The sequence below is a fragment of the Mastomys coucha genome, unplaced genomic scaffold (assembly GCF_008632895.1).
Source record: "Mastomys coucha isolate ucsf_1 unplaced genomic scaffold, UCSF_Mcou_1 pScaffold16, whole genome shotgun sequence".
NCBI lineage: Eukaryota > Metazoa > Chordata > Mammalia > Rodentia > Muridae > Mastomys > Mastomys coucha.
The window spans coordinates 30,423,622-30,440,291 of record NW_022196898.1 but is presented as its reverse complement, the minus strand read 5'-3'; the positions used below and the strand labels follow the sequence as shown (position 1 = coordinate 30,440,291).

At 37.1% G+C, this 16,670-nt stretch overlaps 1 protein-coding gene across 1 annotated transcript; it reads left to right on the top strand.

The window, feature by feature from the left end:
• Positions 1–15,544: 15,544 nt before the first annotated feature.
• LOC116094079 (charged multivesicular body protein 1b-2-like) lies at positions 15,545–16,330 on the top strand. The gene has a single exon (XM_031376033.1). The coding sequence runs from the start codon at positions 15,654–15,656 to the stop codon at positions 16,251–16,253; it is 600 nt and encodes a 199-aa protein (XP_031231893.1). The 5' UTR covers positions 15,545–15,653; the 3' UTR covers positions 16,254–16,330.
• The last annotated feature ends 340 nt before the right edge of the window (positions 16,331–16,670 follow it).

Sequence of the window (16,670 nt, the reverse complement as noted above, 5' to 3'; positions counted from 1 at the left end):
ATGTTTTATTAAAACTCATAAAGTGTTTATCCAGTAAATTATCCTATCAACTCAAAGAAAATCTGTTTTCTAAAAAGAGATAGTATATGTAAGGGCTGGAACAACTGCTCAGAGTGTATGGTGCTCATTGGAGAAGCATGAGAAGCCAAGTTCAATCATCTGCACCTATGTAAAAGGCAGGGATGCCTGAGTGTAATCACATATGTGGAAAGTTAAAGGAGGAGGATAGTTGGACCTCACTGGCCAGCCACATAAAAGGTATCGGTGGGTCTTCGGGTAGACATATTTCCAATTTTTTGAGGGACCTCCAGCTTGATTTTCAGAGTGGCTGTAAGAGTTTTCAATTCCACCAACAATGGAGGAGTGTTCCTCTTTCTCCACATCCTCTCCAACATGTGTTGTCACATGAGGTTTTTTTCTTAGCCATTTTGATTGGTCTCAGGGTCGTTTTGATTTGCAATTCTCTGATGACTAAGGACTTTGAACATTTCTTTAGGTGCTTCTCAGCTATTTGGGATTCCTCAGTTGAGAATTCTCTGTTTAGTTCTATACCCCATTTTTTGATTGAGTTGTTTGGTTTTTTGGTAAATAATTTCTTGAGTTCTTTATATATTTTGGATATTAGCCCTGTATCAGATATGGGGTTAGTGAAGAATTTTTCCCAATCTGTAGGTTGCTGATTTGTCTTATTGACTATGTCCTTTGCCTTACAGAAGCTTTCCATTTTCATGAGGTCCCATTTATCAATTCTTAGTCTTAGAGTGTAGCCATTGGAGTTCTGTTTAGGAAATTTCCCCCTGTGCCAATGAATTCAAGGCTCTTTCCTACTTGCTCTTATATTAGATTCAGTGCATCTGATTTTATATTGAGGTTCTTGATCCACTTGGACTTAAGCTTTGTGCAAGGTCACAAATATGGGTCTCTTTTCATTTTTCTATTTACAGACAGCCAGTTAGACCAGCACCATTTATTGAAGATGCTTTCGTTTTCCATTGTTATTTTTGGCTTCTTTGTCAAAGATCAAGTGTCCATAAGTGTGTAGTTTTATTTCTGGGTCTTTAATTCTATTCCATTGATCAATGTATCTGTCTTTGTATCAATACCATGTAGCTTTAATTGACTATTGCTCTGTAGTAAAGCTTGAGGTCCGGGATGGTGATTCCCCCAGCTGTTCTTTTATTCTTCAGAATTGTTCTTGCTATTCTGGGTTTTTTAGCCTTTATAGATGAATTTAAAAATTGCTCTTCCCATGTCTTTGAAGAATTGTGTTGGGATTTTGATGGGGATTGCATTTAATCTATAGATTGCCTTTGGTAGGATAGCCATTTTTACTATGTTAATTCTGCCAATCCATGAGCATGGGAGAGCTCTCCATTTTCTGAGATCTTCTTTGATTTCTTTCTTGAGCGACTTGAAGTTGTGATCATACAGGTTTTTCACTTGTTTGGCTAGAATTTCCCCAAGATATTTTATATTATTTGTGGCTATTTTGAAAGGAGTTGTTTTCCTAATTTCTTTCTCAGCCTATTTATCATTTGTATAAAGGAAGTTGATGTCCTATCTTCCTGCTGGAGGTGGGCTCTATAAATTCATTCCATCTAAGGTTCCTCCCTTTGAGTCCTGAGAATCTCTCACTCCCAGGTCTATGATAATTTTCCTTTCTTATTGTTTTCATAACTCCTCCCCTTGTGGAGACAGGGGGCTGGCGAGGAGGTATGGGATGTGAAACAGTCAGAGGGTGGATCGGAGTGAGGAATAAAATATGGAGTATAAAAAATAAGTGAATTAAAATAAAAAATGAAAAAAAAGAAAGACTATCAGTGGTTTCATCCCTGGGTTCTCTGGGGATGGGGGGTCTGGTTGGTTGATATTATTGTTCTTCCTATGGGGTTGCAAAACCCTTCAGCCCCTTTAGTCCTTCCTCTAACTCCTACAATGGGATCCCCATGCTCAATCTGATGGTTGGCTGCAAGCATCCACATTTATATTGGTAAGAATCTAGCAGAGCCTCTCAGGAGACAGCTATATCAGGCTCCTGTCAGCAAGTGCTACTTAGCATCAGCAATAGCGACTGGGCTTGGTGGCTACATATGAGATGGATCTCCAGGTGGGGCAGTCTCTGGATGGCCTTTCCTTAAGTCTCTGCTGCACTCTTTGTCCCTGTATTTCCTTTACACAGGAGCAATTCTGGGTTAAAATTTTAGAGATGGATGGGTGTGAAACCACCAACCAAAGAGTACACATAGAGGAACCCATGGCTCCAGCTGCATATGTAGCAGAGGATGGACTTATCTGGCATCAGTAGGAGGGGAGGCCCTTAGTCCTATGAAGGCTTGAAGGCCCAGTGTAGGGGAATGCTAGGGCAGTGAAGCAGGAGTGAGTGTGTGGTTGGGGGAGCACCCTCATAGAAGCAGGGGGAAGGGGAATGGGATGGGAGTTTGAGAAAAGGAAATTGGTAAATGGGATAACATTTGAAATGTAAATAAATAAAATATCTAATAAAAAAGTATCAGTGAGTTCCTGGATCAGTGAGAGACTCTATATTGAAAATTAAGGCTACAGTGATTGAGGAAGACATGCAACATTAACTACTGGCATCCATATACATACACACACACATGCACACACACACATACACATTCATACACACACACACACACATACATGAACAACTATGGGCAAGTATACTCTTGTTTTCCTAGGTACATATATATATATATGTATATATATATATATATACATATTCATATATATTCATATATATGTGTGTATATATATAGTAGTTAATATATATGACCTTTCATAGCAATTAAATCTAAAATATGACATTTTAAGCATACTAGACTTAAAAATGTATTATGTAAGGTATAGTGAATATAACACTATAATGGATATAAACATACAATGACTAAAATAATATAAACATGATGCATAGAAACATTGTTTTAAATAAACTTGCAAGTATTTTCTATCAAAATTAATATAACAGATGGCTTTAAACAGCTTATATCAGTGTCAGAGAGAGTGTAAATTGGTGTGGCCTTTATGAAAATTAGTGTGGAGCTTCCTTTAAAAACTAAAAATAGAATTTTTATATCATCTCGCTACAGCATTCCAGAGCAGATTTCCAAAGAATTCCATATCCTACTACAGAGTTGCTTGCTCATTTATCAGTGATAGAATTGTCCCCAGTCCTTAAATAGCATGTGCATCCTAGATAGTGAGCTTTCAATAAATGTTCATTTAATTGATGAAGCTACAGTTTGACTTGTAGTTTCATTAAGTCCTTAGACAGTATCACTCCTAAGGAAAGTAAGAGAGTCAGGCACGTGTGTGCCTGGAAAAATATTGTTGCAGTAATACTAACTCCGATGTCTGGATATTAGAGCATCTTTATCAAGTCTGAGAAACAAAGAAAATTATAATTTTATATGTATGTGAGACAGAGGAACCAGAGAAAGACATCAAGGAGATCTTGGAGGAAAGAGTTATGGTAGATAACATTGGATTTTACTTTGAATACATGGACAATTCTGGACAAAAGCCTGAAATAATGTTTCATAAGATGTAAAGGGTTTCTATCCACAGTGTACAAAACACCCTGTAGGGGGCATTGAGAGCAGAGATTCAAGTGGCAAAGTTTCATTCACTCAGGTAATAGACTCTGGTTATTTAGAACAATCATTAATGCAAGCCTCTGCATGGACTTCTAAATGCAAATGGGTGAGTGGAGGGGGAGGGTCTCAGAGACAAAGAGACAGACAGACAGAGAAACTCAGAGACAGAGAAAGCTGATGAATTAGATGTGAACTGTGACAGAAAGAGTGCAGCCAAAGGTGACCTCAGGTTTATGGACTGAGGAAAATGGAGGAATGAATATGCAAGACTTTCGAAGGAGATGATTCATAGAAACATTTTAAGATTTAGAGATGCTCATGAAAGATATTAAACACACAAATGATAACTTCAAAGAGTAATTCAATGAAATCATCCACCAATTTTCTTTTTCCCTCCAGACTTCTAGTCACACCCCAACACAAAACTGTCACCATATCCTTAATAAAAGTAGAAACCACTCACTAAAATCCTCCATTTTATCACACATTATAAGGATATTTACATAGACACATTCAAAATAAATTATCACCATCTCTTCTCTATAGGGAAAGATTTAACCATGAAAATCTGGTTGCTTGAGTTTGTTAGTCAAACACTTTCTGAGAGCCAAAACATCAACTGGAGCAATTTTTTATTAACTGTCAGTGCAGAGCAATGCCCTACATAGAGAGGAAGATTTATTCTTTTTCAAAATGTGTCAGAAGAAGGGATGGCACTCTTTGCATGTCAACAAGGATAAATACCACTGGCATCTCATTTGGTATTTATCATTGACTTAGTTTGTAGAAGGCAATACAGGAAAGGCCCTCATTATCACTGATCTGTGGCAACCGTGTTGTAAATTTCCTCGTAATCTGGAGGCAGTTGAGTCCCAGACTCCTTTCTGAATCTGTGACCCTGGTACTAAGCTAAGAGAATATTTGCAGAAGTTGACTGGAAGAATGTGACTTCAGTGACAGTGCTAGTTTACATGGTACATGTTTGTTTTAGTTAGAACCTGATTGGGGGTTTGGAGCTGCCTCTCTTGCTATAGTGACATATTCTCTGATTTGTCGATGTTAGCTGCCTTGCTGTTGATTGTTCTGTAAGTGAGCCAGAGTTTACCTTAGTTGTGACCTGCTGACTAATTCTTTTCTTTTCTTTTCTCTTCTCTTCTCTTCTCTTCTCTTCTCTTCTCTTCTCTTCTCTTCTCTTCTCTTCTTTTCTTTGTACCACCAGAAGACTTTAAAACAAATCTGATCACTGATGTTCACATAAATGTGCACAGTTTATCCCGTTTGTAGGGAAATATCCAATTTTTTTCCATTGCATATTCTTCTCTTCTTAGTCTGACATTAGTCCTGTTGATATTAGAGGATATACACGTTCAGGACAATTTCCTTACTAAGCTCTAAGCTTTCCTGTCCCAGGATAAAGGAATTGCACAAAGATACCGGGTTGGAAAGTGGAGATGGTTTATTAAGAGATAGTTTACTTCCAGGAAAAAGAAAGCTGTCTGGAAGAGAGAAAAGAGAATAGTAGCTCAAACAGTCCTGATGTGCTTTTATTGGATGGATGCTTTTATTTCACATAGAGTAGGATTAGTGATAATTTGCTTAACATAGGCTTCTTCATACATGCTAATTTACATGAACTTCTACAGACACCTTCATGTATCTTGTGTCTCATTAGCATCTATACTCTCTAGCCAGGCCTGTATCTTTTAGCATTATATAATCTCCAAGCATTTCATTGGCTACTCCTCATTCTAGAATTTAGGTGCTATTTTGAGAGAGCTCATTTCCCTGTCACCCTTTAGTCACACCATTGATTTTGGCAGGAGCACTCATTCACCATGCTGGATAAACTCTTTAGACTGGAACTGTATAGAGTCCAAACCCAACCTCTACATCTGATGATGTAATGTACGCAATGTGGTAAGCAGTCATTAACTATCTATTTTGTTGTTGTTGTTTAGAAGATTGTATCTCAGGTGTTTATATGTTTGGATAGCAAGTTAAACATAGATGGTTTAGCTGTGGTAGAGAATTTATAGGTGAGAGATGAGGATTTAGAGTCTTGATTTTTAACTTAGGAACCAATTAATATTTTTGTTGACATTTGTCCTAGGAAGAAGAAATTTACAGAGAAGGGGGAGTTGGGATGGAGATCTTCTGGCTCCCAGAAGATGATTAAACTTCAGGTTGGTTTGATTCAGTGGATGGACTAGTAAACAGATAAGTTTACAAGGGGGCTATATACTCTTGAAATGTAGACAGAAATTCAAGTAAAAAAGAGACTGTTTGATGCCCATTAATGTTGAGCATGTCTATTTCAGTTGCCATGAATAAACACTATCACTGTATTTAATTGAGAAATGAGATTTTGTTTCCCCTTGTTTTGCAGTCAAGTTAGCAAGGTATCACTAGAGATGTTTTTTGTTTTTTTGTTTTTGCTTTTTTTTCAATCTTAAAATCTAATACTTAGCCTACTATTCTTTATATCTTAAGTCATTTTATTTTAAAATATCTTTTAGGAAATATTAATAATGTGAACTAAGCATATAGTGGTCTATGAGATAGGAAGAACAAATATTCAAATTATTGCACATTGTAATTGAGGTTGTAAATTAAGATAATATATATGCTGTCTTCCTCCTCCTTCTCTTCCTTCTCACCATCATCATCAGAAGAAGAAGAAGAAAGGAAAGGGGAAGGAGAATGAGAAGGGGAAGAAGGAAGGCTTACTGTACCTTTACTCATATTCTAATCTAATGGGAAAAATCATCTAGTGACCATTGCTTTTCAAGTTCGTTAAGAACTTCATAATACTCTTGACTGGTTACTTTTCTTAACACACTGATACAAATTGTGCAACATAAAACCAGAAACAATTTTTTAATCTTATAGCAATTGTTCTCAGCAATCATTGATCTCTTTCTCAATTTTTAACAGTAAAACCATTCTCCTTCTAGATTCTCTGTCTTGTTGGAATGGCCTATTCTGTTGTCATTTAACCATTTCTATATAAAACTACCTTTAGATAAGCCCAAGGTTCAGTATTAAGTCAAATTGCAAGACCAATGTTTCTACCCCTTCACTTTATTTGAAGGTACTTCATATTTGCCAAGCAGACAATAGTCCTTACCCCAAAATGTTGTTTCTTGGAGACTAAGGTTATTATAGTTGTCACTATAAATACCAAAGTGAGCCTGCTTTTATTCATTGTAAGTTGTGAAGGCACTGATTGTTTATATAATTGGAACATGCAAGAAACTGAAATTTTATAGGATTTTCATTTTCAATATTATATTTGAAAAAAAGGTTGTTTATGCTACTGCAACTTAAACAGCTAATTATACTTCAATATTCTATTAAGATCATCCAGACTAAGTAGTAAACATCTGCTTTTTCTACTTCTTCTTTCTAAACCAACCACACTTTCTTAAAGGTTGAACAAGCAAGAATATAAATCATCCACTATTATCAAATTATAAGACTAAATTATGGAAAGTGTCACTGATTATTTTGGGTCATCATTATCTTAGTTTACATCTGTTTACAAGTAATAGGAATATTCTAGTTTGTCATTTTTGTAACTGCATAATTCTATCTTCAGGGTGATTCAAATACTATAGAGTGCCTAATGTATTTATATAACAACCAGAAAGATTACAGAAAGCCTTAAGTCTTGTAGTAATACATATTTTATTGTTCAACATTAAGAAGTCATTATGGGTCATTTAGAAACAGCCAAAACCCATTGAATGTGAAATATGAATCCAGATAGAGACAATTTCCACTTGCCTGAAAAAAAAAAGAAGCAGCTGGATCAAAAGTGGATTAATGATTTTCATATATTTACTTCAAATCTTTCTTTTAAATTTTGTTAAATAAATACCACACAACTTTTGAGACATGAGAATGACACCAACAAATATGGCAAAGTGCACAGGGCAAAGCTTATGAAGTCTCAACTCTACCAGAAGAACTACAGGCAACTGAGTAAATTGTGAATGAGAAAACTGGCCCTACCCAGCTTCACATAATAATATATATATAAATTATATGTCACAGTATATGTACATGACAGGTTATATCAAAGAACACATATGCAAATATACGTATATGTGTGTGTGTGGTCAATAACAACTGATAAAAAAAAGATTTGAACATGAGCAGTGTGGAATATATGTAATGATTGGGAAAGATGAAATAAAGGGACAAATGTAATTAAATGCAATCTCAAGAAAAAAAACAAAAGGAGTGGGACAAACAACCACAAAGATATTATCTTCTTAACAAATGATTAACAAATAGTATTTATTCTCTTAATAAATGTTTATAGTTTTTATAACAGTCATATGCTATGACAATACTATGCCAGAAGCTTATGAAGACATTATATCTTTCTACAATATCAGAATTTATTAAATAATAGCATGCTCTCCAGATATAATGATTTCAATGTCAGCACATTACCAGATCATTACACTAATCAGATGCATGGATGGCAGGTCTTGCTGGGAGAACAGGGAAATGGGCAGAGACCAACTCAGGTAGACTGTGTCACTGGTTGGAATGGAGTTGAGCTGAAGTCTAAAGGGGCAGGTTTGACTTATCTATTTAAAATCCCTTGTCACAAATACCTAGTAGTCAGGTACAGGTCAGTGGATCCACCAGAAACCACCACAGTGTCCACCTCTTTGTGGGTTCCAGGTGAGGGAATTGTGTCATTTATTACTCAGTCTGGTATATGTGATACTTGCTTGTGCGTGGTTTTCCCTGTATGATTTTATTACACCTATATTCTCCTACAGTCTCAATTTATAAGACTAAATTTATCAGTTTGCATCCTTCCTATGCCCAGGAATAAGTCAAGCATCAATTTGTGTTATGTGGGTGGTGCTGGATGGATGCTGCTAACATGTGTCTACTAAAGCAGGCAAAGGGTTCAAAAGAACACTCTAGAGTCCAAAGATGCATGTAAAAAGGAGTGTTTTAGGGCAAGGCAGGGTCTCTTAAAAACCATGTTTTTAAGTCCTAGAGAATAACTTTGATCAAGGTCCAACCTTAAATCAGCATGAAGCCAGGAGTTGAGAGAGAAGCATAATCCCTTCCCCTCCTCACCAGAGACTACCTTAGAATTTGTAGAAAGCCACAAGGGAGTGGATAGAACATATCAAAATTTAGCTTGAGATAGGTTAAGGTTGGTGTTGTGTATAGCAGTTTCCCCTGAGATTAAAACATTCCCTTCTTCAGGGAAGCTTCTAAAGCAGGAACTTTAATTAAAATTAGCTTCAGTAAGTCCCTGAATCTGACCAGGTTCCCTTAGGCTCCACCCTCCCACAGTAAACAAGCCACGCTGCAAAGACTCTCAGGATGTGAAAACAGACTCCTAGGCAAGCCAAACTGCCAAAAATCTCAGAAGAACAAATGATACAAGGCTGATTCTGAGACTAAACCATCTGGCTGCAAGGAGCAGAAACCAGGCCCAGCTGCCTGAAAGAGGTTTAGACCAACTGAGGCATCTGGAAAGGTCACTCTCCCACATACCTGTTGAGCTACCTACAGGCTATGCAGTGTGTTCCAGATTCCCAACTTAGTGAGCTGTCACCTATGTAGTGATGGACTTTGGTGCTGCAGCTGTCATGGAGTCCTTTCTTGCACCTGTAAGTAACCTCTCACCCACTTTCTTGAATTTACAATAAAACTCATGGTTCATTAGGTTGGACTTTGTTGGTATCTATCCTTTGATCTGTCATGAGATCTGTATGTAAGATAAGTAGATGTGTGTGTGCTGTCTCCCAGGAAAAAGTTTTGTTACACAACAATGGGGCTTTGGGGTGAGAGGGAGAGACAAGACGTGTGTGCTTGAGAAAAAGAGCTGCTGAGTCAATAGACCTATACCTAAGAGAATTTATTAATGCCAAAGCATAAAAGGAGAACTTCAGCTCAACAGACAAGGCAAAGCAAGATGCCTTACCTTTAAAAGTTCCTAAAGGAAATGGTAGGATTTGAAACACAAGGAGGCAGACTTAGTTAATACATAATCTGTGTTACATGACAAAGGTGAAGGAAAGGGGCATATGCAAATTAGTTTATATGCCATGGGGCAAGTGCAACTCAGGTTCTGTGATATAAGTCACTCATTTTCTTCTTGGGGAATGGTGTGTCAGTAATGTCTTAACTGGAAAACGTAATCAAGGCCAAGCTGCCTCTGACTCCCAAATGGTATTGTGAGAAGTACAGTATTTTCTCATGTTTCATGAAACATTTTTTTCTGTGTAGATTCCGAAAAGACTGAGTTCTTTAACATTCACCACCTTTTGTTTATGTAAAAGCTAAACACAGCAATGTCTTTACAGGGAAATGAATGAGGAATAGTACATAAAGATATTAGTAGGCATCAATGAGGGCATTGTCTTCTTCCTCCATAATTAGGGTACAATTGAGTTTGTAGGTTCTCCTCATTATAGTAGGTAGGCAAAAGTGGTGGTCTCTGGGTTAGAGCCAATTCTGATATCTGAATTGACACACTGGCCTTTGACCATAGATCGCATATTATAAACAACTTTTCATGTTGGAGCTTTTTAATCCTGGTGGTGGCGGGGGGGGTGGGGTGGTGGAGTATATGTGTTTACTACAGTGAGCAGCAAAGTGAAACAGGGAAATGGAATTAAGGGCAGAAGAGGCACCTACAGAGAAGGCAGTGCTTGGAGGATTCAAGTATTAGATTGCTTTAGCTTTCTGAAGAACATTTTTGGTACTTAAACTTTCTGTAATGTAGATAAGTTAGAAATGGTTGGTTATGATGATATTGAAATAAAAGTAGTTTTGTTTTGTTTTGTTTTAAAAGACTTGTTATGGGTAACTTCAAGGTTAATATCAGTTTAAGGAAAATATATTGGCAGAGATTAGAAGACAAAATATTTCCCTGTGTGCAGTGTCCCCTTTATTCTGTATACAGAAAAGGAGGGTGGTAGTTACATCCAAGGTTAAATATATGAACATGTCTACTGAGGAGGAATAGCTCTCCATTTGTTTGATTGGGCTACACACTTAGTTGCTGTCTCAATCTTTTTTTCTGAATCAATAGCTTCTAAGAGAAGCTATTCAAGAGAGGGCAGAATGCTGGTCTTCTATGTTCGCTGTAAGCAGGGGCGTTTTGAAGCCCATATTTAGGATAATGTCAGATGTACATAACTCCAGTCTTAATTGGGTATATTGAACGAGCAAGGACAAATGAGAGTTAAGGGAAATTGTTTTGTTGGCTAGTCATAAGTAGTAGTTTTTGTTTGTTTGTTTGTTTGTTTGTTTAGCCTTTGTCATGTGGGATAGAATAGAAGAGTTAAAAGGAAGAATTTTTAAGATACTGGTCACCCTAAAAGGCAGAAGACTTTGTTGAGTGCTAGCATACAAAGAAAATGATTAAACCACAAGTGAAATTATTTCTTTGGCATAAATCTACTGAAAGAATGAATAAACAATAAAGAGCATGATCCAGATCATAGGGTATCTGCCAGCATACAAACCAATAATTACTTGTTTGGTTGGGTGGGGTTTCTTCTGAAGAGGAACTCAGATATTTCAGTGGCTCACAGAGTTGCATTTCTGAGGCAAGCTGCTAAACTCTTCTGACAAAGGAACTATTTTCATATGGTATTAGGCCATGCACAGAGGTAAGGGATAAACGGCTATCTAAAGAAGCAACATAGACATCAATGCTAGACTTGTACAAATCTCCATGATCATTGATGTGTTAATCAATCTTTAATGTTTAATTTGATGAAGCATTTTCTTTGGTAAACCTTGATTTATAGTTCTTCCAGTTGGTCAACATCACATTTTGTAAATATGAAAAAAATTGTCTCCTATCCTACAACACTAGAAGACTATATTCTAGGATATAATACAGATGAGACTGTGTAGGATAAAGAAAGGGATGGTAAAGGCATTAAGCAAGAAATTCCAAGATCATATCAAATCTACTAGACACAATTCAGGTCTTAATTCTGGTTTTTGTTCTTTGTTCCTAAATTAATATTTATAATATTATACCTAAAGTTAAAATTTCTAAGAGCAATGTGTGACCAAAAATCCCATAGGTAGTAAATGAGAGAAACTGACATTTATCAGTTGGGCAAAATATATTTATGTATCAGTTTGATCTCAAGTAGTTTTGAGATGAGGAATTTTACCTCAAGAATCCTGTGAAATTTAGATGTCTTACCCTGCTCCTGCCTTTTCTGTTTAGGCTCTGAAAAGCCAACTTATCTTTTCCTTGGGAAAACAGGAGCCATATTGCCTCCATTCTGTGGTGTAACAGTTCTACATTTAAGTTCAGGACAAGGAAAATGTAATCATTAAGTTAATTTTTTGAAAAAGAAATGAGTGCTATGAGTTTTCTGTGTTATCCTAACCACCATAGGTTCAGGAACCAGCAAGATACTGCAAGCCTCCTAACCAGCTATCATTTATCTGTGTGGTTGAGTTCTCTTCTGAAGAAGAATTTCAGATCTCTCACTGGCTCAAATAGGTGTAAGCTTCTTGATTCTTCTGACATAGGAGCTCTTACCACAAGGATATTAGAGGATATTAGCCCACTCACAGAAATAAGTAATTGGCTAAGGGGTCAAGGTAGACCTTGGTCAAGATAGACCAATAAAGAGGTCTGAAGTTCATCCTTTGACAGGCGTGGGAAAGAAGCCTTTTGCATATTTTCTTTGAAGGTAGCTTAAGTTGAGCTCTTGTGAAGTCAGAAATCAGTATGCCTATTCAGCTAATTTTATAGGTGAAGCAAAGCTTATGGTCTGAGGACCCAAGAGAAGAACACAAACATCTCTCTTCATTTCATATTCCACCAGAGATTAGTGTGAGATCACACATACAATGGCTAACTGTGAATCTAGAACCATTTCATTAGAAATGGATGGAACAAGATAGTCACTAAAAAGAAATTCCAGTGTCCTACTCCTCTGACCTAATGACAATGTGACTTTATGCTTCTATGTGTCTGCCTATTTTAGACAGATATATCATCTAATTAAGGTCACAGTCTAAGGCCATACCACCTGAACAAATTTGACCTCTTTAAATAGGATTAAACATTCTTCTGATAATGTCTTATACCTATTAGTATAATCATCTCAAAATTCATCGATGTTAGACACTATCACAAAAAGTTTCTCTCTCCCTCTTTCTCTCTCTCTCTTTGTTTCTTTTTTTTTTCTTAGCTGAATAATCCATTGTGTATAGAAGCTATGGCTTTTTCATCTATTCACTACTTAATGAATATTTAGTTTCTCTCTCTTGGCTATTGTAAATGATTCTTAAATGGGAGTGAACAGGCAGAAGTCATTTGAAAACCTGTTTTCAGCTGTTTCAGATAAATTGAATTCAAAGTGGGAGACCTGCTGTGGTTCCACTCTTGATGTTCTCTGGCTCTGAGCTGTTTTCTTAGTTTCTTTATCTCTTTGATTTTCTTCCAGCAGTGCACACACTTGTCAAAAATGGCTTCAGGGCTTTGTTTAGTTCACATCCATACTGATGAGTGTGAGCTAGTATCTCCATGTGGGTTTTAAAGTTAAACAAAATTATTCAAAACATGACTATGGTGAGAGAAAGGAGCCCCTCCACTCTGGAGTCTGTCAAAAGTCTCTTGATAGTTGAAGAGTCAAGAATTCCAATACAATTAGCATTGTTCTGAAAGTTTCTGAAATTGAAACAGTATTTCTTTTTCTAGAAAACATTAAAATACTAATGGACCTTGCTTAAGGCCTAAGCTTATAAGACCTTCAAAGAAGACTACTCCTTTTCTAGATATTTTTAGAAATCTCACAAATAACTCTAAAGCTTGGTCTGCAATAAAGCATTTTAGCTTCCCCAAAGGCCTTGTGACCTTGGGCTTTACCTTATCAGCGGTAATCCTACCCAGTCTTGGGAACAACCCTATGATTGCATTTGGGTTTCAGAGCAACCCTTAGAAGATAATAGCTTCAAAACTCACAAATGGCATGTTTGATTGTTTTTTTAAGACCATGAGTTGAGACTTTCCTTTGAGAAGTCCCTAATTACATTCGGGTGAGCTTTATTTTTTCCCCAAGCACTCTCATTTTTATTAATGCTAAGGTTTAACATCTGCATTAACATTTCTCTTACTAACTCTGCTTTCCACTGTCTTGCTTGGCGGCTCTCTTCTATAGAAGGTTGTAACTGAACGAAGATCTCTAAAATGTAACAAACTCCTCATGCTTTGAGGAGCACAGCAGAGTGCATCTCTACCTCAACACCGTAAAGAATTTGATTTTAATATTTATAATAATATGTGAAGTTGTTTTTAAAAGACACTTATCATATTGTATATCTTCTTCAGAGAAGTATCTTGAGATCCTTTGCCTATATTTTGTAGGGAAAGGAGAGGTTACTGAGTTTAAATCTTTATGAATTAAAAATGTTGTCACTGTTATTTCACAGGCCCTCTCACTCCTGTCCCACTCTTTATCCCTGGATTCATACCACAGTAATCTGTCTCTTCAGACCAAAACCAGAGGTACCTGTCAGAGCTCACAGGCCCTCCATGAGAGGAGTAAACCAGGCCTCTTTACCTTGCAACTGGCAAGATGGTCCTATTCAGTACCTACTCCCTTGCCTGGAGTCACTAACACTAGGCACGTGGTGTAAAACTTCATTCCAATCCCCAGAAAAGCCAAAAGAGTTGGAAACACCCTTTTCCTGGAGACTTGAGTGCTCTTTCCTATAGACATATGAGTCTGTGGTGCTACATACAAGTGTCTGTTCCCATGCTCCTTCACGTCCTCAACTGTATCTCCTAAGGAAGCTACTGCTGGAACTGAAAAGCCTGCTCTCCCATCTACAAAGGTGTTTCAAAGGGTAACCTTGCATCAGCTCCTTTCTCAAATCCTCATTTTAATTTTTAACTGGCCTTTATCAGTTTCCTGGCTGGCTAGCAGATATTTGCTCTCATCCTATAGTTGCTGCTTCAGCTGCTGCTGTTGTTTCTTCTTCCTCTTCCTCTTCCTCTTCCTCTTCCTCCTTCTCCTCCTCCTCCTTCTCTCCTTCTCCTCCTCCTCTACCTTCTTCTCCTTCTTCATTTCCATCTTCTTCTTCTCCTCCTCCTATTCCTCCTCCTCTTTCTTTTTCTGCTTTCTCCTCCTCCTCCACCTTCTCCTCCTTCTTCTTTCCTTCTTTCTCCTCCTTCTCCTCCTCTTTCTCCTTCAATTCTTCTTTTTTGATTTTTAACTCTGCTTATTGTTTCCTTCTCTGTCCACCATTTTATAGTTTGATTTGGTCTCCATTTCTTCAGCTTCACTTTTCCTTTCCATATATTTGGTGTCATGCACAAGAAGTGTGGTGATTTGTACCCCGGAACTGTATCTTTTTAGTTCTAAAAGTTTCTAGTAGGATCATAATAGAAGATCATGTTAACATAAACAATGGTGAATTTATTATTTTCCATATTTTGATTTTTTTTTCACCAAGGTAAAGCAGTTCTAAATCCATGTTGAATAGGAATGAAAAGAATGGACCCAGGGGTGGGAATAAAAACAATCTTACTTGCCACTGTATCTAATCATTTTAGCATGATGGAAAAATCAATTTGGGAGTATGAAGTGGAGGATTTTTTCATTTCTTTATTACGGATGTTGGCCTATAGTTTTCTTTTCTTGTAATTAGTTTTATTATCAAGGCAATAGTGTCTCCTAAAATGAGTTTTGTATCAATACTTTTTTCAATTTTTGATAAAATTTTGAAAACTATTAGTGTTGCTCCTTGATAAGCAAATCTTGTCTTGAACCTTTCTTTGGCTGAGAGAATCCAATCTCTTAGTGTATTCACCTTTCTTATTTCTTTATGAACCAGACTTGGTAATGTGTATACATCTAAGATTATCCATTCTTCTAGGGCATTATAATCTTTGTCACGACCTTCCACGCGCCCCAGCGACCCCGCGACCCATGACTCACGCCTACCCGACCCCTGTCCCGAGTGTTACCTGCCCCTCCCCCTTCCTCCTGCCCAAGAACTCGAAAGATTATGTCGAACATGGAGAAACACTTATTTAACTTGAAGTTTGCTGCAAAAGAACTTAATAGGAATGCCAAGAAGTGTAATAAAGAAGAAAAAGCTGAAAAGGCCAAGATAAAAAAGGCCATTCAGAAGGGCAATACAGAAGTTGCAAGAATACATGCTGAAAATGCCATCTGTCAGGAAAACCAAGCAATCAATTTCTTGAGAATGAGTGCTAGGGTTGATGCTGTGGCAGCCAGAGTTCAAACTGCAGTAACAATGGGCAAGGTGACAAAATCCATGGCAGGTGTAGTTAAATCTATGGATGCTACATTGAGGAGTATGAACCTCGAGAAGATTTCTGCTTTAATGGACAAATTCAAACATCAGTTTGAAACATTGGATGTCCAGACACAGCAAATGGAAGATACAATGTGTAGCACTACTACCCTCATGACACCACAGAACCAAGTGGATATGCTGCTTCAGGAAATGGCAGATGAAGCTGGCCTTGATCTCAATATGGAGCTACCACAGGGTCAGACAGGGTCTGTTGGTGCAAGTGTTGCTTCTACAGAGCAGGATAAACTGTTACAGAGGCTTGCTCGTCTTCGTGATCAAGTGTAACTTAAATAACTGGTGCTTCTGTTTCCTCCACATATTTCTGAAACATCATTTGTGTGTGTATATATAGATAAGTTGTATTCTGGTTACAAAAACATCATACATGACAGAATGTTTAGACATCATTTGTATATGATGCTTTCTTTTGCCTTGTGTATTTCACAGTGCATTGAGAAATTTCAGGGAATTTCCATATTGGAAGATTTTATAGTTCTGTATATTATGTGTAAAAGTGTGAGGGACATATTTTTGTAGATGTCTTTGGCAAAGCTAGCATTAGTTTTCTGAATAGTATACATCTTCCTCAAATATTAGAGCAAACATCTAGCACGAAATTCCTGCTAAGTAATTTTGCCAGAATAATGTATAGAATAAAGGCTTTGTTTTTACTTATTGAAAGTAACTTTCAATTATTGTCTG